We start from the raw sequence: 22,192 nt of genomic DNA, 5'->3' as shown, positions 1-22,192 counted from the left end.
AGTCCACGAGATACTGATGCCCGCGGCCACGAGGACGCATGTCCAGCAGCTGGCGGACAATGTAGGCCGGGTGGTCATCGATGACCAGCGGAGGGGGAGGCTCCGGGGCAGGAGGAGACAGGGGACTGGAGAGAACCGGCTTCCGCTGAGAGACATGGAAGGAGGGGTGAATGCGCATGATGGCGGGGAGCTGGAGTTTAACGACCGAGGGGTTAATAATGGACAGGATCTTGTAGGGACCAACAAAACGGGGGGTGAGTTTGCGGGACAAAGACTTGAGTGGCAGGTCTCGGGACGAGAGCCAAACCATCTGACCTGGCTGGTAGTGGGGACCCGGGGTCCAGTGGCGGTCGGCGAAGCGACGGTTCTGCTCAGCGGTGCGGAGCAGTGCGGCCCTCGTGTCCTCCCATATCCTCCTGCAGCGGCGAAGGTGGTCCTGCACCGAAGGCACGGCGATCTCCTCCTCCTGTGCAGGGAACAGCGGGGGTTGGTAGCCCAGAGAGGACTCAAAGGGAGACTGACCTGTGGCCACGGAGGACAGCGAGTTGTGGGCGTACTCAATCCACGGCAGGAACGTACTCCAGCCGGAGGGGTCCCGGGTCATCTTCAGTGCAGTGCGGGAGAATGGTAGACACCGGCTGTGTCGGGGTTGAGAACAGGAACTCCGTAGTCCAGCACCAGGGGTCCAGACGGGCACGCTGGAACGGAGGTCCTGGGCACAAGAGAGGGAGGTTAGAACAGGGAATAACAACAAGAGCGGGTAGCAGGGCTTCAGGTCGAGACGTCGTACCTGGGAAGGCAGTTTAACACTGCGACACCGGATGACAGGATCTGCCAGTTGATATAGGAGCCTCTTGATTAGGTAATCCCTTGCAGCCGCGCTGATTGCTCCTCATCTGGCAGGCTCGAGCCCTGATCGTGACATTTATGATGTGAGCAGAAATTGGAGGTAATTCATTTTCATTAATCATGGTTGAATATACTGCATCCATATTTTTCCAAAATGGTGACATGGTTATGATGACCATTGATTGATTGAAAACGTTATTATTTTTATTTTTTTATTGATCTTTTTCCCCCTCCTTTTTCCTCCGATTTTCTCCCATCCCAATGTTAGTCGTTATGCCAATTCCCAATCCCCTTCCTGGTCGCTGCGCACTAACCCCCCACAGTCGGTCTGGGAGAGTGGAGGCATACCACGGGCTTCCTCCGACACACGTCCAGCCAATCAACCGCTTCTTTTCACCTGGCAGCACGGATTCTCACTGAGAGGGCGTAGCGTGGGGAAGGATCACACTATCCCACTTAGGTCCTATCCGCGCTTAGCAGGCGCCCCGACCGAACTGTAGGAGTCGCTGTTTACAACGACCTGGACCCACCCCGCCAGCTTCTCCCACCCTCTAATACTGCCAATTGTATTAGTGTGAACGGCCAGCCAAGCTGGTGACAACCCCGGAGCTGTGAGCTGGATTCAAACAGGCGAATCCAGCCGCTCCGGGGTTGATTGAAAACTTTATTAACAGATTGCAGAATGGGTACAATACAGTACAGCTCAATACACACAATTGTTAAGGGGATGCAGACCAGAGAAAGACTTCCATCTTGTTTATATCAGGGTCCCCCATTTTCAATTCATCAGGACATATATGACATACATGACATACAGATAGACAGTACTGCTACATCTATACATTTATGACATACCAGATTTGAAAATACAGTACTGTTTGTGATACAAAAAGAGTCCAGAAAAGAGAGTATATACATTTGACGTAAAAACTGTACATTGGAGGAGGTTGGGTGGGGTTGGGTGGGGGCGGGTGGGGGGGGGGGGGGGGGGGGGGGGGGGTAGGAGGGGTTGGGGGGGGGGGGAACACTGTACAAGCAAAACTGTACATTGGAATATTGACAAAACCATACTAGGTAATTTACTGTACATTGGAGGGGGTTGGGTTATGACCAGCTTAATAATTTGCAATGGTTAATAGAAAGGTACAGGCTACTTGCCTTTCTTTTATGTCTGAAGTGACTCTCATCGATCACAACAAAGTGTCTTCTCCCCCCATGCACTGTCCTTTTCTTCTTCTCAACTTCTCCATCGCCTTCACGCAGGCCTGTCTCGAGGCCATGTTTAGACGGAGAGTCTCAACAGAAACCGCGGAAGTCGTCTTGCTGTCTCACTTTACATTTTGCGTTTAGACTAGTGTTTTTGGGAGGGAAGATACACATTTTCTTTTAAATAAATAATAAATAAAAAATGTGTATTGGTATTTTGCTTTGCTTTGTTTGTGTTAATAAAATTTTATTATTATTATTATTATTATTATTATTATTATTATTATTATTATTATTATTATTATTATTATTATTATTATTATTATTATTATTATTATTATTATTATTATTATTATTATTATTATTATTATTATTATTATTATTATTATTATTATTATTATTATTATTATTATTATTATTATTATTATTATTATTATTATTATTATTATTATTATTATTATTATTATTATTATTATTATTATTATTATTATTATTATTATTATTATTATTATTATTATTATTATTATTATTATTCAAACACTCTTGTAACTTGTACACCCACGCCATAGGGGCACAGCCTGCAAGTGCTGCTGTTCCAGGCTACAACAGCCTACACTTCATTCCTGCCATGAATGGAGCAAGATGCTCCTCTGCCTGCGCATGTCCTTCAACTGTGGGTCAATGTCTGACAGCAGGGATGTCTGCATTTATATAGAAATGGCACATCTAGGCTGAAAGGTAGAAGGGAGTTGAGAGGTAGGAGTTGAGAGGTGGAGGCTGAGAGCTGGCAGATAGGAGGTGGGAACTGAAGCTCCCATCTCGAGGAGAAGGAGTTTACACCTGTATAATATACATTAGGGGTGTGTGCAGGGGCGTATCTAGACCCAGCACTTCAGTAGGGCACAGAAGGGCACCAAAAACTATGAAGCGGGAGCGCGAGAAAAATTTTGCCGGTTTTGGCCGGTTTGTGGGCGAAAATGGGTGGATTTTGTAACTATTTTTTTTAAACTTTATTTCGGTTTTAGGGTTAGGTTAGGGTTATGTTATTTAATTATTTGGCGGAGCCAGCCCCCCAAACTCCTGAAATGCATAGAAATCTATGAAATAAATAAAACAATCTGACATTTATATTAAAAATATAAACCCCTAAAATACATAGAAATCTATGCATTTTGGAACAGTTACTATATATATAGTCAAGAAAGCATTTAGTCATACTTAAAGTTTAAAGTGCTTTACTTGCATTGAACATTGCATTGAACATTGAACATTGAGGAGACATCATTAGAAAGCACAATGTATGTTTCCATAGTTACGCAGATTACACACAATTTTCTCCGCTGAACCAAATGATCACACAGCTATAAACTCCATTTCCGCCTGTCTCTTAGCAATAAACAAATGGATGTTGGCTGCATGCTACATAAGAGGGGTTTTATTCTTCTGTTCTTGTCAACAGTCCTGGGGAACCTGTACAACTCCGACCATCCCTGCCGCTTGCTCGCAGGTGTCGTAATCAGTCCCCAAAAGTAAAACGCAAGAGCAGCCTAACGGGACACCATATATAACCAGACGTCAAAATGAATATACTATAAATGGTAGCGAATTAAATAATAAAGAAAATAAGAAATGCAACATAAATACATTCTCAAATATTACACTAGACTTACAAACTGAAATAACATATAAATGATGAAACCATATAATGTCCACAGCTACAATCATATTTCCGCACTCTTATCAGGATCCTAGCAGCACAGTTCTGAATGTACTGGAGCTTCTGGATGCTCTTGCTAGGGACCCCGATAAGCAGTGCGTTGCTAGCAGGGGTGCAGTCGTAATATCAGAACTGCCTGGACGCCACGCGCATCCATGTTCCCTCGCGTGTGCACAGACCAGCTCAAGCAAACCCCCCACAGGGCTTGTATTTTGGTCTTGCACTTCTCTTTCTTTGTTATGCTATGCAAAGACTAGGTGATACGTACCGGGTACTTGGCGAACGGCGCGACAGTAGAGTGAAAGTTGTGAACGCATTTTTGTGTGTGCGGCATGCACATCCGTGCGCGCACTTCTGCTCAGCGAACTGCTAGGACGGCGTGGTACCGAGTGGTACCACCACTGCAGCGTTGCAGTAGTCAAGCCTTGAGGAGACAAAGGCGTGAATGAGTTTTTCCGCATCTGAGTGTGGGACGGAGTCTGGCTATGAAAGAATAAGGTTTTGCACAGGTGCTTAATGTGGGAGTCAAAGGTCAGGTGGGGGTCCATTTTTACACCCAGGTTGGTGACTACTGGTGAGAGGGGGAGGTTCTGGCTGGAAAAGGTGATGCTGGTTATTGGGGATGATTTGATCTGGTGTGGGGTGCCGAAATACACTGTACTCCACATGCAAATACACTGTTTCAAGATTTAAGATTCAATAGTTTTATTTCAAACCACAGTGTTAGTTTGGCTACATTTACCATTGTCCAGCAAAACAACATTTGAAAAAATAAATGAAATGGGAAAAGAGGAACCCCCCCCCCCCCCAAAAAAAGACAGAAACTGTACACTGTTTGAAAAGGAGATGGAAGAAGCAAGGCTTATCCGTTTCCATCCCCCATTAATAACTAATTGCAAGATTATATATACTTCAGCAAGTACAATACGACACGATTTCCAATACACAGCATATGATACAATACAATTTGCAAATACTTCAACTACACACAACAGGCACACACACGCACGCACACACACACACACACACACACACACACACACACACACGCACGCACGCTAGACTATACTCTCATGTCACCCTTCCCTTCAAATCATTCTCATACAATAAGTTGAACTTCCTCCCTGGTATACTTTGCGAACACCATCTTTTTGAACTTCCTCTTTAATATACTTATAGATTGACTGGATTTGATCTCCTCCTCCAGATCATTCCACAAGGTAACTCCACACAGAGAAATACACATAGCCTTCCTGGTTGTTCTTGAAGATTGCTGTTCCAGTTTGAGTTTCCCTCTAAGGTTATATCGTTGGAGTCCCGCTCTCTCACAGATCTTGTCAGGAAGGCTGTGATGTATGACTCTGTACATGAACTGGGCGGTTTTGTAATCCCCCAGGTCCTTTGATTAACTGTACACTACACCACATTCAAATACATTGTACACCACATTCAAATCCACTGTACACCACATTCAAATCCACTGTACACCACATTCAAATCCACTGTACACCACATTCAAATACACTGTACACCATTCAAATACACTGTACACCACATTCAAATACACTGTACACCACATTCAAATACACTGTACACCACATTCAAATTACACTGTACACCATTCAAATACACTGTACACTATTCAAATACACTGTATCGTATCGTGAGGCCTCTGGTGATTCCCACCCCTAGTTGTTACCGAGAGCTAAACAGGGGGGGGAAAGCGTGCAATAATCAGAGTCTCTGGAGGAACAGGTCAAGCGCAGAGTGCCTCCCCCCTCCCCTCCCTTCCCCTCCCCTCCGCTCCCCTCCCCCCAGCCCAGTGTTTATCACACATCAGAGTGGGTGATGATGATGACTGACAAACTGATAGTTTGTCTCCTGTCCTGCAGACGTCTCTAGTTTACCTCCTGTCTATCCTGCAGACGTCTCTAGTTTACCTCCTGTCCTGCAGACGTCTCTAGTTTACCTCCTGTCCTGCAGACGTCTCTAGTTTACCTCCTGTCCTGCAGACGTCTCTAGTTTACCTCCTGTCCTGCAGACGTCTCTAGTTTGTCTCCTGTCCTGTAGACGTCTCTAGTTTACCTCCTGTCCTGCAGACGTCTCTAGTTTGTCTCCTGTCCTGCAGACGTCTCTAGTTTGTCTCCTGTCCTGCAGACGTCTCTAGTTTACCTCCTGTCTATCCTGCAGACGTCTCTAGTTTACCTCCTGTCTATCCTGCAGACGTCTCTAGTTTACCTCCTGTCCTGCAGACGTCTCTAGTTTACCTCCTGTCCTGCAGACGTCTCTAGTTTGTCTCCTGTCCTGCAGACGTCTCTAGTTTACCTCCTGTCCTGCAGACGTCTCTAGTTTACCTCCTGTCCTGCAGACGTCTCTAGTTTGTCTCCTGTCCTGCAGACGTCTCTAGTTTACCTCCTGTCCTGCAGACGTCTCTAGTTTGTCTCCTGTCCTGCAGACGTCTCTAGTTTGTCTCCTGTCCTGCAGACGTCTCTAGTTTGTCTCCTGTCCTGCAGATGTCTCTAGTTTACCTCCTGTCCTGCAGACGTCTCTAGTTTACCTCCTGTCTATCCTGCAGACGTCTCTAGTTTACCTCCTGTCCTGCAGACGTCTCTAATTTACCTCCTGTCCTGCAGACGTCTCTAGTTTGTCTCCTGTCCTGCAGACGTCTCTAGTTTACCTCCTGTCCTGCAGACGTCTCTAGTTTACCTCCTGTCCTGCAGACGTCTCTAGTTTACCTCCTGTCCTGCAGACGTCTCTAGTTTACCTCCTGTCTGTCCTGCAGACGTCTCTAGTTTGTCTCCTGTCCTGCAGATGTCTCTAGTTTACCTCCTGTCCTTCAGACGTCTCTAGTTTACCTCCTGTCTGTCCTGCAGACGTCTCTAGTTTGTCTCCTGTCCTGCAGACGTCTCTAGTTTACCTCCTGTCCTGCAGACATCTCTAGTTTACCTCCTGTCCTGCAGACGTCTCTAGTTTACCTCCTGTCCTGCAGACGTCTCAAGTTTACCTCCTGTCTGTCCTGCAGACATCTCTAGTTTACCTCCTGTCTGTCCTGCAGACGTCTCTAGTTTACCTCCTGTCTGTCCTGCAGACTTCTCTAGTTTGTCTCCTGTCCTGCAGATGTCTCTAGTTTACCTCCTGTCTGTCCTGCAGACTTCTCTAGTTTGTCTCCTGTCCTGCAGACGTCTCTAGTCTACCTCCTGTCCTGCAGACGTCTCTAGTTTACCTCCTGTCTGTCCTGCAGACGTCTCTAGTTTACCTCCTGTCCTGCAGACGTCTCTAATTTACCTCCTGTCCTGCAGACGTCTCTAGTTTGTCTCCTGTCCTGCAGACGTCTCTAGTTTACCTCCTGTCCTGCAGACGTCTCTAGTTTACCTCCTGTCCTGCAGACGTCTCTAGTTTACCTCCTGTCTGTCCTGCAGACGTCTCTAGTTTACCTCCTGTCCTGCAGACGTCTCTAGTTTACCTCCTGTCTGTCCTGCAGACGTCTCTAGTTTGTCTCCTGTCCTGCAGACGTCTCTAGTTTGTCTCCTGTCCTGCAGACGTCTCTAGTTTACCTCCTGTCCTGCAGACGTCTCTAGTTTACCTCCTGTCCTGCAGACATCTCTAGTTTGTCTCCTGTCCTGCAGACGTCTCTAGTTTACCTCCTGTTCTGCAGACGTCTCTAGTTTGTCTCATGTCCTGCAGATGTCTCTAGTTTACCTCCTGTCCTGCAGACGTCTCTAGTTTGTCTCCTGTCCTGCAGACATCTCTAGTTTGTCTCCTGTCCTGCAGACATCTCTAGTTTGTCTCCTGTCCTGCAGACGTCTCTAGTTTACCTCCTGTCCTGCAGACGTCTCTAGTTTGTCTCCTGTCCTGCAGACGTCTCTAGTTTGTCTCCTGTCCTGCAGACATCTCTAGTTTGTCTCCTGTCCTGCAGACGTCTCTAGTTTACCTCCTGTCTGTCTTGCAGACGTCTCTAGTTTACCTCCTGTCCTGCAGACGTCTCTAGTTTACCCCCTGTCCTGCAGACGTCTCTAGTTTGTCTCCTGTCCTGCAGACGTCTCTAGTTTACCTCCTGTCTGTCCTGCAGACGTCTCTAGTTTGTCTCCTGTCCTGCAGACGTCTCTAGTTTACCTCCTGTCCTGCAGACGTCTCTAGTTTACCTGCTGTCCTGCAGTCGTCTCTAGTTTGTCTCCTGTCCTGCAGACGTCTCTAGTTACCTCCTGTCCTGCAGACATCTCTAGTTTGTCTCCTGTCCTGCAGACGTCTCTAGTTTACCTCCTGTCCTGCAGACGTCTCTAGTTTGTCTCATGTCCTGCAGATGTCTCTAGTTTACCTCCTGTCCTGCAGACGTCTCTAGTTTGTCTCATGTCCTGCAGAATATCTCTAGTTTACCTCCTGTCCTGCAGATGTCTCTAGTTTGTCTCCTGTCCTGCAGACGTCTCTAGTTTGTCTCCTGTCCTGCAGACGTCTCTAGTTTGTCTCCTGTCCTGCAGACGTCTCTAGTTTACCTCCTGTCTGTCCTGCAGACGTCTCTAGTTTGTCTCCTGTCCTGCAGACGTCTCTAGTTTACCTCCTGTCCTGCAGACGTCTCTAGTTTGTCTCCTGTCCTGCAGACGTCTCTAGTTTACCTCCTGTCCTGCAGACGTCTCTAGTTTACCTCCTGTCCTGCAGACGTCTCTAGTTTACCTCCTGTCCTGCAGACGTCTCTAGTTTACCTCCTGTCTGTCCTGCAGACGTCTCTAGTTTGTCTCCTGTCCTGCAGATGTCTCTAGTTTACCTCCTGTCCTGCAGACGTCTCTAGTTTACCTCCTGTCTGTCCTGCAGACGTCTCTAGTTTGTCTCCTGTCCTGCAGACGTCTCTAGTTTACCTCCTGTCCTGCAGACATCTCTAGTTTACCTCCTGTCCTGCAGACGTCTCTAGTTTACCTCCTGTCCTGCAGACGTCTCAAGTTTACCTCCTGTCTGTCCTGCAGACATCTCTAGTTTACCTCCTGTCTGTCCTGCAGACGTCTCTAGTTTACCTCCTGTCTGTCCTGCAGACTTCTCTAGTTTGTCTCCTGTCCTGCAGATGTCTCTAGTTTACCTCCTGTCTGTCCTGCAGACTTCTCTAGTTTGTCTCCTGTCCTGCAGACGTCTCTAGTTTACCTCCTGTCCTGCAGACGTCTCTAGTTTACCTCCTGTCTGTCCTGCAGACGTCTCTAGTTTACCTCCTGTCCTGCAGACGTCTCTAGTTACCTCCTGTCCTGCAGACATCTCTAGTTTGTCTCCTATCCTGCAGACGTCTCTAGTTTACCTCCTGTCCTGCAGACGTCTCTAGTTTGTCTCATGTCCTGCAGATGTCTCTAGTTTACCTCCTGTCCTGCAGACGTCTCTAGTTTGTCTCATGTCCTGCAGAATATCTCTAGTTTACCTCCTGTCCTGCAGATGTCTCTAGTTTGTCTCCTGTCCTGCAGACGTCTCTAGTTTGTCTCCTGTCCTGCAGACGTCTCTAGTTTGTCTCCTGTCCTGCAGACGTCTCTAGTTTACCTCCTGTCTGTCCTGCAGACGTCTCTAGTTTGTCTCCTGTCCTGCAGACGTCTCTAGTTTACCTCCTGTCCTTCAGACGTCTCTAGTTTGTCTCCTGTCCTGCAGACGTCTCTAGTTTACCTCCTGTCCTGCAGACGTCTCTAGTTTACCTCCTGTCCTGCAGACGTCTCTAGTTTACCTCCTGTCTGTCCTGCAGACGTCTCTAGTTTGTCTCCTGTCCTGCAGATGTCTCTAGTTTACCTCCTGTCCTGCAGACGTCTCTAGTTTACCTCCTGTCTGTCCTGCAGACGTCTCTAGTTTGTCTCCTGTCCTGCAGACGTCTCTAGTTTACCTCCTGTCCTGCAGACATCTCTAGTTTACCTCCTGTCCTGCAGACGTCTCTAGTTTACCTCCTGTCCTGCAGACGTCTCAAGTTTACCTCCTGTCTGTCCTGCAGACATCTCTAGTTTACCTCCTGTCTGTCCTGCAGACGTCTCTAGTTTACCTCCTGTCTGTCCTGCAGACTTCTCTAGTTTGTCTCCTGTCCTGCAGATGTCTCTAGTTTACCTCCTGTCTGTCCTGCAGACTTCTCTAGTTTGTCTCCTGTCCTGCAGACGTCTCTAGTTTACCTCCTGTCCTGCAGACGTCTCTAGTTTACCTCCTGTCTGTCCTGCAGACGTCTCTAGTTTACCTCCTGTCCTGCAGACATCTCTAATTTACCTCCTGTCCTGCAGACGTCTCTAGTTTGTCTCCTGTCCTGCAGACGTCTCTAGTTTACCTCCTGTCCTGCAGACGTCTCTAGTTTACCTCCTGTCCTGCAGACGTCTCTAGTTTACCTCCTGTCTGTCCTGCAGACGTCTCTAGTTTACCTCCTGTCCTGCAGACGTCTCTAGTTTACCTCCTGTCTGTCCTGCAGACGTCTCTAGTTTGTCTCCTGTCCTGCAGACGTCTCTAGTTTGTCTCCTGTCCTGCAGACGTCTCTAGTTTACCTCCTGTCCTGCAGACGTCTCTAGTTTACCTCCTGTCCTGCAGACATCTCTAGTTTGTCTCCTGTCCTGCAGACGTCTCTAGTTTACCTCCTGTTCTGCAGACGTCTCTAGTTTGTCTCATGTCCTGCAGATGTCTCTAGTTTACCTCCTGTCCTGCAGACATCTCTAGTTTACCTCCTGTCCTGCAGACGTCTCTAGTTTACCTCCTGTCCTGCAGACGTCTCAAGTTTACCTCCTGTCTGTCCTGCAGACATCTCTAGTTTACCTCCTGTCTGTCCTGCAGACGTCTCTAGTTTACCTCCTGTCTGTCCTGCAGACTTCTCTAGTTTGTCTCCTGTCCTGCAGATGTCTCTAGTTTACCTCCTGTCTGTCCTGCAGACTTCTCTAGTTTGTCTCCTGTCCTGCAGACGTCTCTAGTCTACCTCCTGTCCTGCAGACGTCTCTAGTTTACCTCCTGTCTGTCCTGCAGACGTCTCTAGTTTACCTCCTGTCCTGCAGACGTCTCTAATTTACCTCCTGTCCTGCAGACGTCTCTAGTTTGTCTCCTGTCCTGCAGACGTCTCTAGTTTACCTCCTGTCCTGCAGACGTCTCTAGTTTACCTCCTGTCCTGCAGACGTCTCTAGTTTACCTCCTGTCTGTCCTGCAGACGTCTCTAGTTTACCTCCTGTCTGTCCTGCAGACGTCTCTAGTTTGTCTCCTGTCCTGCAGACGTCTCTAGTTTGTCTCCTGTCCTGCAGACGTCTCTAGTTTACCTCCTGTCCTGCAGACGTCTCTAGTTTACCTCCTGTCCTGCAGACATCTCTAGTTTGTCTCCTGTCCTGCAGACGTCTCTAGTTTACCTCCTGTTCTGCAGACGTCTCTAGTTTGTCTCATGTCCTGCAGATGTCTCTAGTTTACCTCCTGTCCTGCAGACGTCTCTAGTTTGTCTCCTGTCCTGCAGACATCTCTAGTTTGTCTCCTGTCCTGCAGACATCTCTAGTTTGTCTCCTGTCCTGCAGACGTCTCTAGTTTACCTCCTGTCCTGCAGACGTCTCTAGTTTGTCTCCTGTCCTGCAGACGTCTCTAGTTTGTCTCCTGTCCTGCAGACATCTCTAGTTTGTCTCCTGTCCTGCAGACGTCTCTAGTTTACCTCCTGTCTGTCTTGCAGACGTCTCTAGTTTACCTCCTGTCCTGCAGACGTCTCTAGTTTACCTCCTGTCCTGCAGACGTCTCTAGTTTGTCTCCTGTCCTGCAGACGTCTCTAGTTTACCTCCTGTCTGTCCTGCAGACGTCTCTAGTTTGTCTCCTGTCCTGCAGACGTCTCTAGTTTACCTCCTGTCCTGCAGACGTCTCTAGTTTACCTCCTGTCCTGCAGACGTCTCTAGTTTGTCTCCTGTCCTGCAGACGTCTCTAGTTACCTCCTGTCCTGCAGACATCTCTAGTTTGTCTCCTGTCCTGCAGACGTCTCTAGTTTACCTCCTGTCCTGCAGACGTCTCTAGTTTGTCTCATGTCCTGCAGATGTCTCTAGTTTACCTCCTGTCCTGCAGACGTCTCTAGTTTGTCTCATGTCCTGCAGAATATCTCTAGTTTACCTCCTGTCCTGCAGATGTCTCTAGTTTGTCTCCTGTCCTGCAGACGTCTCTAGTTTGTCTCCTGTCCTGCAGACGTCTCTAGTTTGTCTCCTGTCCTGCAGACGTCTCTAGTTTACCTCCTGTCTGTCCTGCAGACGTCTCTAGTTTGTCTCCTGTCCTGCAGACGTCTCTAGTTTACCTCCTGTCCTGCAGACGTCTCTAGTTTGTCTCCTGTCCTGCAGACGTCTCTAGTTTACCTCCTGTCCTGCAGACGTCTCTAGTTTACCTCCTGTCCTGCAGACGTCTCTAGTTTACCTCCTGTCCTGCAGACGTCTCTAGTTTACCTCCTGTCTGTCCTGCAGACGTCTCTAGTTTGTCTCCTGTCCTGCAGATGTCTCTAGTTTACCTCCTGTCCTGCAGACGTCTCTAGTTTACCTCCTGTCTGTCCTGCAGACGTCTCTAGTTTGTCTCCTGTCCTGCAGACGTCTCTAGTTTACCTCCTGTCCTGCAGACATCTCTAGTTTACCTCCTGTCCTGCAGACGTCTCTAGTTTACCTCCTGTCCTGCAGACGTCTCAAGTTTACCTCCTGTCTGTCCTGCAGACATCTCTAGTTTACCTCCTGTCTGTCCTGCAGACGTCTCTAGTTTACCTCCTGTCTGTCCTGCAGACTTCTCTAGTTTGTCTCCTGTCCTGCAGATGTCTCTAGTTTACCTCCTGTCTGTCCTGCAGACTTCTCTAGTTTGTCTCCTGTCCTGCAGACGTCTCTAGTTTACCTCCTGTCCTGCAGACGTCTCTAGTTTACCTCCTGTCTGTCCTGCAGACGTCTCTAGTTTACCTCCTGTCCTGCAGACGTCTCTAATTTACCTCCTGTCCTGCAGACGTCTCTAGTTTGTCTCCTGTCCTGCAGACGTCTCTAGTTTACCTCCTGTCCTGCAGACGTCTCTAGTTTACCTCCTGTCCTGCAGACGTCTCTAGTTTACCTCCTGTCTGTCCTGCAGACGTCTCTAGTTTACCTCCTGTCCTGCAGACGTCTCTAGTTTACCTCCTGTCTGTCCTGCAGACGTCTCTAGTTTGTCTCCTGTCCTGCAGACGTCTCTAGTTTGTCTCCTGTCCTGCAGACGTCTCTAGTTTACCTCCTGTCCTGCAGACGTCTCTAGTTTACCTCCTGTCCTGCAGACATCTCTAGTTTGTCTCCTGTCCTGCAGACGTCTCTAGTTTACCTCCTGTTCTGCAGACGTCTCTAGTTTGTCTCATGTCCTGCAGATGTCTCTAGTTTACCTCCTGTCCTGCAGACGTCTCTAGTTTGTCTCCTGTCCTGCAGACATCTCTAGTTTGTCTCCTGTCCTGCAGACATCTCTAGTTTGTCTCCTGTCCTGCAGACATCTCTAGTTTACCTCCTGTCCTGCAGACGTCTCTAGTTTGTCTCCTGTCCTGCAGACGTCTCTAGTTTGTCTCCTGTCCTGCAGACATCTCTAGTTTGTCTCCTGTCCTGCAGACGTCTCTAGTTTACCTCCTGTCTATCCTGCAGACGTCTCTAGTTTACCTCCTGTCTGTCTTGCAGACGTCTCTAGTTTACCTCCTGTCCTGCAGACGTCTCTAGTTTACCTCCTGTCCTGCAGACGTCTCTAGTTTGTCTCCTGTCCTGCAGACGTCTCTAGTTTACCTCCTGTCTGTCCTGCAGACGTCTCTAGTTTGTCTCCTGTCCTGCAGAGGTCTCTAGTTTACCTCCTGTCCTGCAGACGTCTCTAGTTTACCTCCTGTCCTGCAGACGTCTCTAGTTTGTCTCCTGTCCTGCAGACGTCTCTAGTTACCTCCTGTCCTGCAGACATCTCTAGTTTGTCTCCTGTCCTGCAGACGTCTCTAGTTTACCTCCTGTCCTGCAGACGTCTCTAGTTTACCTCCTGTCCTGCAGACGTCTCTAGTTTACCTCCTGTCTGTCCTGCAGACGTCTCTAGTTTACCTCCTGTCCTGCAGACGTCTCTAGTTTACCTCCTGTCTGTCCTGCAGACGTCTCTAGTTTGTCTCCTGTCTTGCAGACGTCTCTAGTTTGTCTCCTGTCCTGCAGACGTCTCTAGTTTACCTCCTGTCCTGCAGACGTCTCTAGTTTACCTCCTGTCCTGCAGACATCTCTAGTTTGTCTCCTGTCCTGCAGACGTCTCTAGTTTACCTCCTGTTCTGTAGACGTCTCTAGTTTGTCTCATGTCCTGCAGATGTCTCTAGTTTACCTCCTGTCCTGCAGACGTCTCTAGTTTGTCTCCTGTCCTGCAGACATCTCTAGTTTGTCTCCTGTCCTGCAGACATCTCTAGTTTGTCTCCTGTCCTGCAGACGTCTCTAGTTTACCTCCTGTCCTGCAGACGTCTCTAGTTTGTCTCCTGTCCTGCAGACGTCTCTAGTTTGTCTCCTGTCCTGCAGACATCTCTAGTTTGTCTCCTGTCCTGCAGACGTCTCTAGTTTACCTCCTGTCTGTCTTGCAGACGTCTCTAGTTTACCTCCTGTCCTGCAGACGTCTCTAGTTTACCCCCTGTCCTGCAGACGTCTCTAGTTTGTCTCCTGTCCTGCAGACGTCTCTAGTTTACCTCCTGTCTGTCCTGCAGACGTCTCTAGTTTGTCTCCTGTCCTGCAGACGTCTCTAGTTTACCTCCTGTCCTGCAGACGTCTCTAGTTTACCTGCTGTCCTGCAGTCGTCTCTAGTTTGTCTCCTGTCCTGCAGACGTCTCTAGTTACCTCCTGTCCTGCAGACATCTCTAGTTTGTCTCCTGTCCTGCAGACGTCTCTAGTTTACCTCCTGTCCTGCAGACGTCTCTAGTTTGTCTCATGTCCTGCAGATGTCTCTAGTTTACCTCCTGTCCTGCAGACGTCTCTAGTTTGTCTCATGTCCTGCAGAATATCTCTAGTTTACCTCCTGTCCTGCAGATGTCTCTAGTTTGTCTCCTGTCCTGCAGACGTCTCTAGTTTGTCTCCTGTCCTGCAGACGTCTCTAGTTTGTCTCCTGTCCTGCAGACGTCTCTAGTTTACCTCCTGTCTGTCCTGCAGACGTCTCTAGTTTGTCTCCTGTCCTGCAGACGTCTCTAGTTTACCTCCTGTCCTGCAGACGTCTCTAGTTTGTCTCCTGTCCTGCAGACGTCTCTAGTTTACCTCCTGTCCTGCAGACGTCTCTAGTTTACCTCCTGTCCTGCAGACGTCTCTAGTTTACCTCCTGTCCTGCAGACGTCTCTAGTTTACCTCCTGTCTGTCCTGCAGACGTCTCTAGTTTGTCTCCTGTCCTGCAGATGTCTCTAGTTTACCTCCTGTCCTGCAGACGTCTCTAGTTTACCTCCTGTCTGTCCTGCAGACGTCTCTAGTTTGTCTCCTGTCCTGCAGACGTCTCTAGTTTACCTCCTGTCCTGCAGACATCTCTAGTTTACCTCCTGTCCTGCAGACGTCTCTAGTTTACCTCCTGTCCTGCAGACGTCTCAAGTTTACCTCCTGTCTGTCCTGCAGACATCTCTAGTTTACCTCCTGTCTGTCCTGCAGACGTCTCTAGTTTACCTCCTGTCTGTCCTGCAGACTTCTCTAGTTTGTCTCCTGTCCTGCAGATGTCTCTAGTTTACCTCCTGTCTGTCCTGCAGACTTCTCTAGTTTGTCTCCTGTCCTGCAGACGTCTCTAGTTTACCTCCTGTCCTGCAGACGTCTCTAGTTTACCTCCTGTCTGTCCTGCAGACGTCTCTAGTTTACCTCCTGTCCTGCAGACGTCTCTAGTTACCTCCTGTCCTGCATACATCTCTAGTTTGTCTCCTGTCCTGCAGACGTCTCTAGTTTACCTCCTGTCCTGCAGACGTCTCTAGTTTGTCTCATGTCCTGCAGATGTCTCTAGTTTACCTCCTGTCCTGCAGACGTCTCTAGTTTGTCTCATGTCCTGCAGAATATCTCTAGTTTACCTCCTGTCCTGCAGATGTCTCTAGTTTGTCTCCTGTCCTGCAGACGTCTCTAGTTTGTCTCCTGTCCTGCAGACGTCTCTAGTTTGTCTCCTGTCCTGCAGACGTCTCTAGTTTACCTCCTGTCTGTCCTGCAGACGTCTCTAGTTTGTCTCCTGTCCTGCAGACGTCTCTAGTTTACCTCCTGTCCTTCAGACGTCTCTAGTTTGTCTCCTGTCCTGCAGACGTCTCTAGTTTACCTCCTGTCCTGCAGACGTCTCTAGTTTACCTCCTGTCCTGCAGACGTCTCTAGTTTACCTCCTGTCCTGCAGACGTCTCTAGTTTACCTCCTGTCTGTCCTGCAGACGTCTCTAGTTTGTCTCCTGTCCTGCAGATGTCTCTAGTTTACCTCCTGTCCTGCAGACGTCTCTAGTTTACCTCCTGTCTGTCCTGCAGACGTCTCTAGTTTGTCTCCTGTCCTGCAGACGTCTCTAGTTTACCTCCTGTCCTGCAGACATCTCTAGTTTACCTCCTGTCCTGCAGACGTCTCTAGTTTACCTCCTGTCCTGCAGACGTCTCAAGTTTACCTCCTGTCTGTCCTGCAGACATCTCTAGTTTACCTCCTGTCTGTCCTGCAGACGTCTCTAGTTTACCTCCTGTCTGTCCTGCAGACTTCTCTAGTTTGTCTCCTGTCCTGCAGATGTCTCTAGTTTACCTCCTGTCTGTCCTGCAGACTTCTCTAGTTTGTCTCCTGTCCTGCAGACGTCTCTAGTTTACCTCCTGTCCTGCAGACGTCTCTAGTTTACCTCCTGTCTGTCCTGCAGACGTCTCTAGTTTACCTCCTGTCCTGCAGACGTCTCTAATTTACCTCCTGTCCTGCAGACGTCTCTAGTTTGTCTCCTGTCCTGCAGACGTCTCTAGTTTACCTCCTGTCCTGCAGACGTCTCTAGTTTACCTCCTGTCCTGCAGACGTCTCTAGTTTACCTCCTGTCTGTCCTGCAGACGTCTCTAGTTTACCTCCTGTCCTGCAGACGTCTCTAGTTTACCTCCTGTCTGTCCTGCAGACGTCTCTAGTTTGTCTCCTGTCCTGCAGACGTCTCTAGTTTGTCTCCTGTCCTGCAGACGTCTCTAGTTTACCTCCTGTCCTGCAGACGTCTCTAGTTTACCTCCTGTCCTGCAGACATCTCTAGTTTGTCTCCTGTCCTGCAGACGTCTCTAGTTTACCTCCTGTCTGTCCTGCAGACGTCTCTAGTTTACCTCCTGTCCTGCAGACGTCTCTAATTTACCTCCTGTTCTGCAGACATCTCTAGTTTGTCTCATGTCCTGCAGATGTCTCTAGTTTACCTCCTGTCCTGCAGACATCTCTAGTTTACCTCCTGTCCTGCAGACGTCTCTAGTTTACCTCCTGTCCTGCAGACGTCTCAAGTTTACCTCCTGTCTGTCCTGCAGACATCTCTAGTTTACCTCCTGTCTGTCCTGCAGACGTCTCTAGTTTACCTCCTGTCTGTCCTGCAGACTTCTCTAGTTTGTCTCCTGTCCTGCAGATGTCTCTAGTTTACCTCCTGTCTGTCCTGCAGACGTCTCTAGTTTACCTCCTGTCCTGCAGACGTCTCTAATTTACCTCCTGTCCTGCAGACGTCTCTAGTTTGTCTCCTGTCCTGCAGACATCTCTAGTCTACCTCCTGTCCTGCAGACGTCTCTAGTTTACCTCCTGTCTGTCCTGCAGACGTCTCTAGTTTACCTCCTGTCCTGCAGACGTCTCTAATTTACCTCCTGTCCTGCAGACGTCTCTAGTTTGTCTCCTGTCCTGCAGACATCTCTAGTTTACCTCCTGTCCTGCAGACGTCTCTAGTTTACCTCCTGTCCTGCAGACGTCTCTAGTTTACCTCCTGTCTGTCCTGCAGACGTCTCTAGTTTACCTCCTGTCTGTCCTGCAGACGTCTCTAGTTTGTCTCCTGTCCTGCAGACGTCTCTAGTTTGTCTCCTGTCCTGCAGACGTCTCTAGTTTACCTCCTGTCCTGCAGACGTCTCTAGTTTACCTCCTGTCCTGCAGACATCTCTAGTTTGTCTCCTGTCCTGCAGACGTCTCTAGTTTACCTCCTGTTCTGCAGACGTCTCTAGTTTGTCTCATGTCCTGCAGATGTCTCTAGTTTACCTCCTGTCCTGCAGACGTCTCTAGTTTGTCTCCTGTCCTGCAGACATCTCTAGTTTGTCTCCTGTCCTGCAGACATCTCTAGTTTGTCTCCTGTCCTGCAGACGTCTCTAGTTTACCTCCTGTCCTGCAGACGTCTCTAGTTTGTCTCCTGTCCTGCAGACGTCTCTAGTTTGTCTCCTGTCCTGCAGACATCTCTAGTTTGTCTCCTGTCCTGCAGACGTCTCTAGTTTACCTCCTGTCTGTCTTGCAGACGTCTCTAGTTTACCTCCTGTCCTGCAGACGTCTCTAGTTTACCTCCTGTCCTGCAGACGTCTCTAGTTTGTCTCCTGTCCTGCAGACGTCTCTAGTTTACCTCCTGTCTGTCCTGCAGACGTCTCTAGTTTGTCTCCTGTCCTGCAGACGTCTCTAGTTTACCTCCTGTCCTGCAGACGTCTCTAGTTTACCTCCTGTCCTGCAGACGTCTCTAGTTTGTCTCCTGTCCTGCAGACGTCTCTAGTTACCTCCTGTCCTGCAGACATCTCTAGTTTGTCTCCTGTCCTGCAGACGTCTCTAGTTTACCTCCTGTCCTGCAGACGTCTCTAGTTTGTCTCATGTCCTGCAGATGTCTCTAGTTTACCTCCTGTCCTGCAGACGTCTCTAGTTTGTCTCATGTCCTGCAGAATATCTCTAGTTTACCTCCTGTCCTGCAGATGTCTCTAGTTTGTCTCCTGTCCTGCAGACGTCTCTAGTTTGTCTCCTGTCCTGCAGACGTCTCTAGTTTGTCTCCTGTCCTGCAGACGTCTCTAGTTTACCTCCTGTCTGTCCTGCAGACGTCTCTAGTTTGTCTCCTGTCCTGCAGACGTCTCTAGTTTACCTCCTGTCCTGCAGACGTCTCTAGTTTGTCTCCTGTCCTGCAGACGTCTCTAGTTTACCTCCTGTCCTGCAGACGTCTCTAGTTTACCTCCTGTCCTGCAGACGTCTCTAGTTTACCTCCTGTCCTGCAGACGTCTCTAGTTTACCTCCTGTCTGTCCTGCAGACGTCTCTAGTTTGTCTCCTGTCCTGCAGATGTCTCTAGTTTACCTCCTGTCCTGCAGACGTCTCTAGTTTACCTCCTGTCTGTCCTGCAGACGTCTCTAGTTTGTCTCCTGTCCTGCAGACGTCTCTAGTTTACCTCCTGTCCTGCAGACATCTCTAGTTTACCTCCTGTCCTGCAGACGTCTCTAGTTTACCTCCTGTCCTGCAGACGTCTCAAGTTTACCTCCTGTCTGTCCTGCAGACATCTCTAGTTTACCTCCTGTCTGTCCTGCAGACGTCTCTAGTTTACCTCCTGTCTGTCCTGCAGACTTCTCTAGTTTGTCTCCTGTCCTGCAGATGTCTCTAGTTTACCTCCTGTCTGTCCTGCAGACTTCTCTAGTTTGTCTCCTGTCCTGCAGACGTCTCTAGTTTACCTCCTGTCCTGCAGACGTCTCTAGTTTACCTCCTGTCTGTCCTGCAGACGTCTCTAGTTTACCTCCTGTCCTGCAGACGTCTCTAATTTACCTCCTGTCCTGCAGACGTCTCTAGTTTGTCTCCTGTCCTGCAGACGTCTCTAGTTTACCTCCTGTCCTGCAGACGTCTCTAGTTTACCTCCTGTCCTGCAGACGTCTCTAGTTTACCTCCTGTCTGTCCTGCAGACGTCTCTAGTTTACCTCCTGTCCTGCAGACGTCTCTAGTTTACCTCCTGTCTGTCCTGCAGACGTCTCTAGTTTGTCTCCTGTCCTGCAGACGTCTCTAGTTTGTCTCCTGTCCTGCAGACGTCTCTAGTTTACCTCCTGTCCTGCAGACGTCTCTAGTTTACCTCCTGTCCTGCAGACATCTCTAGTTTGTCTCCTGTCCTGCAGACGTCTCTAGTTTACCTCCTGTTCTGCAGACGTCTCTAGTTTGTCTCATGTCCTGCAGATGTCTCTAGTTTACCTCCTGTCCTGCAGACGTCTCTAGTTTGTCTCCTGTCCTGCAGACATCTCTAGTTTGTCTCCTGTCCTGCAGACATCTCTAGTTTGTCTCCTGTCCTGCAGACGTCTCTAGTTTACCTCCTGTCCTGCAGACGTCTCTAGTTTGTCTCCTGTCCTGCAGACGTCTCTAGTTTGTCTCCTGTCCTGCAGACATCTCTAGTTTGTCTCCTGTCCTGCAGACGTCTCTAGTTTACCTCCTGTCTATCCTGCAGACGTCTCTAGTTTACCTCCTGTCTGTCTTGCAGACGTCTCTAGTTTACCTCCTGTCCTGCAGACGTCTCTAGTTTACCTCCTGTCCTGCAGACGTCTCTAGTTTGTCTCCTGTCCTGCAGACGTCTCTAGTTTACCTCCTGTCTGTCCTGCAGACGTCTCTAGTTTGTCTCCTGTCCTGCAGAGGTCTCTAGTTTACCTCCTGTCCTGCAGACGTCTCTAGTTTACCTCCTGTCCTGCAGACGTCTCTAGTTTGTCTCCTGTCCTGCAGACGTCTCTAGTTACCTCCTGTCCTGCAGACATCTCTAGTTTGTCTCCTGTCCTGCAGACGTCTCTAGTTTACCTCCTGTCCTGCAGACGTCTCTAGTTTGTCTCATGTCCTGCAGATGTCTCTAGTTTACCTCCTGTCCTGCAGACGTCTCTAGTTTGTCTCATGTCCTGCAGAATATCTCTAGTTTACCTCCTGTCCTGCAGATGTCTCTAGTTTGTCTCCTGTCCTGCAGACGTCTCTAGTTTGTCTCCTGTCCTGCAGACGTCTCTAGTTTGTCTCCTGTCCTGCAGACGTCTCTAGTTTACCTCCTGTCTGTCCTGCAGACGTCTCTAGTTTGTCTCCTGTCCTGCAGACGTCTCTAGTTTACCTCCTGTCCTGCAGACGTCTCTAGTTTGTCTCCTGTCCTGCAGACGTCTCTAGTTTACCTCCTGTCCTGCAGACGTCTCTAGTTTACCTCCTGTCCTGCAGACGTCTCTAGTTTACCTCCTGTCCTGCAGACGTCTCTAGTTTGTCTCCTGTCCTGCAGACGTCTCTAGTTTACCTCCTGTCCTGCAGACGTCTCTAGGTGCAGGCGACCCCCAACCGACCTGTAGGAGTCGCTGTCCACAACGTCCAGATTACCACCCATCGACTTTCACCCGCTGACTCTGCCAATTGAGCCAGTATGACGGCCGGTCCAAGCCGGAGGCAATGCTGACACCCGGATTCGAGACCGGAGTCTCTTGCATAGGTGACGAGCGCAATCTCCGCTGCGCCACCCAGCCGCTCCTCCTACAGGTAGTTTTGACAGCAAAGTTCGACAGATGGTTTTTGAGGGAGGACAGGTGGCCGCATCAATGGAGCTCATAATCCCCCCCCCCCCCCCCCCCCTGAATAATAATATTAATATCTGTGCAATAAAAACATTTGTGCCCATCTCATTGTGCTTTCCCCCAATTCATATTCATATTTGGGCTCATCCCTAATATACAGTTGGATCACTGATTACCTTACCAACATACTATGGTACGTCAGACTGACAAGGCAGCCGATCAGATGAGCTGGTGAGCAACGCCCCCCCCCCCCCCCCCCCCCCCAAGAAACTGTGCCTTCACCCTTCCTGATCACCTTCTACACCTCCGACTTCTGCTACAGAAGTTCTCAGTCAACTCCTCCATCATCAGTTACATCACAGATGACAACGAGGATTAGTACAGAGCCCATGGTGGAGAGCTTCGTAGGGTGGTGAGACAACAACCACCTCCAACTCAACATCAGCAAGACCAAGGAGCTGGTGGTGTACTACCGGAGAGGCGAGACGAGGCCCCCTACTAACATCAACTCAAGGGACACCAACAAACTGAACAAGAGAGGAAGAAGCTGGACACTATCCTGGGAAACCCCTCCTACCCCCTCTATGAGGAGCCAGCCAAGATGAGAAGCACGTTCAGACACAGACTCATACCCCCCCGACACACCACGAACCGCCTCGGCCAGTCCTTCGTACCAGCAACCATCAGGCTCCACAACTGGGAGCATGCATAACGGTGGTAGAACTTGAGAACTGTTAGGAATGTCTGAATTAGGGATGTCCGATATTGGCATTAAAATGTGATATCGGAAATTAAATTATTTAAAAAAAAAATTCAATATATATATATTTTTTTACATTTATTTAACCTTTATTTACCCAGGCAAGCAAGTAAGAACAAATTCAGATTTTATTTATTGTCGAAAGTATGCATAATGTTGTGTTAATTCAACTACAAGAGATATGTAATATTAATTACCTGAAATTATTCCGTTTTTTGGGGGGGGAACCCTGCATATATCGGTATCGGTTGATATCGGTATCGGAAATTAAGTGTTGGACAATATCGGTATATCGGTATCGGTAAAAAAGCCAATATC

At 48.8% G+C, this 22,192-nt stretch overlaps 1 protein-coding gene across 1 annotated transcript in view; it reads left to right on the top strand.

Annotated features, from left to right (window-relative positions):
* Window positions 1-2,697: 2,697 nt before the first annotated feature.
* igdcc3 (immunoglobulin superfamily, DCC subclass, member 3) overlaps window positions 2,698-22,192 on the top strand; it is a gene marked incomplete at both ends in the record, with an annotated part of 66,715 nt that continues 47,220 nt past the window's right edge. Inside the window, one exon of the mRNA XM_084308235.1 lies at window positions 2,698-2,728. Coding sequence (XP_084164361.1) covers window positions 2,698-2,728 — 31 coding nt within the window. The remainder of the gene's footprint in view (window positions 2,729-22,192) is intronic.

This window comes from Notolepis coatsorum, assembly GCF_963971535.1.
Source record: "Notolepis coatsorum genome assembly, chromosome: 2".
NCBI classification, from domain to species: Eukaryota; Metazoa; Chordata; class Actinopteri; order Aulopiformes; family Paralepididae; genus Notolepis; species Notolepis coatsorum.
This window is presented reverse-complemented; position numbering and strand designations above follow the sequence as displayed.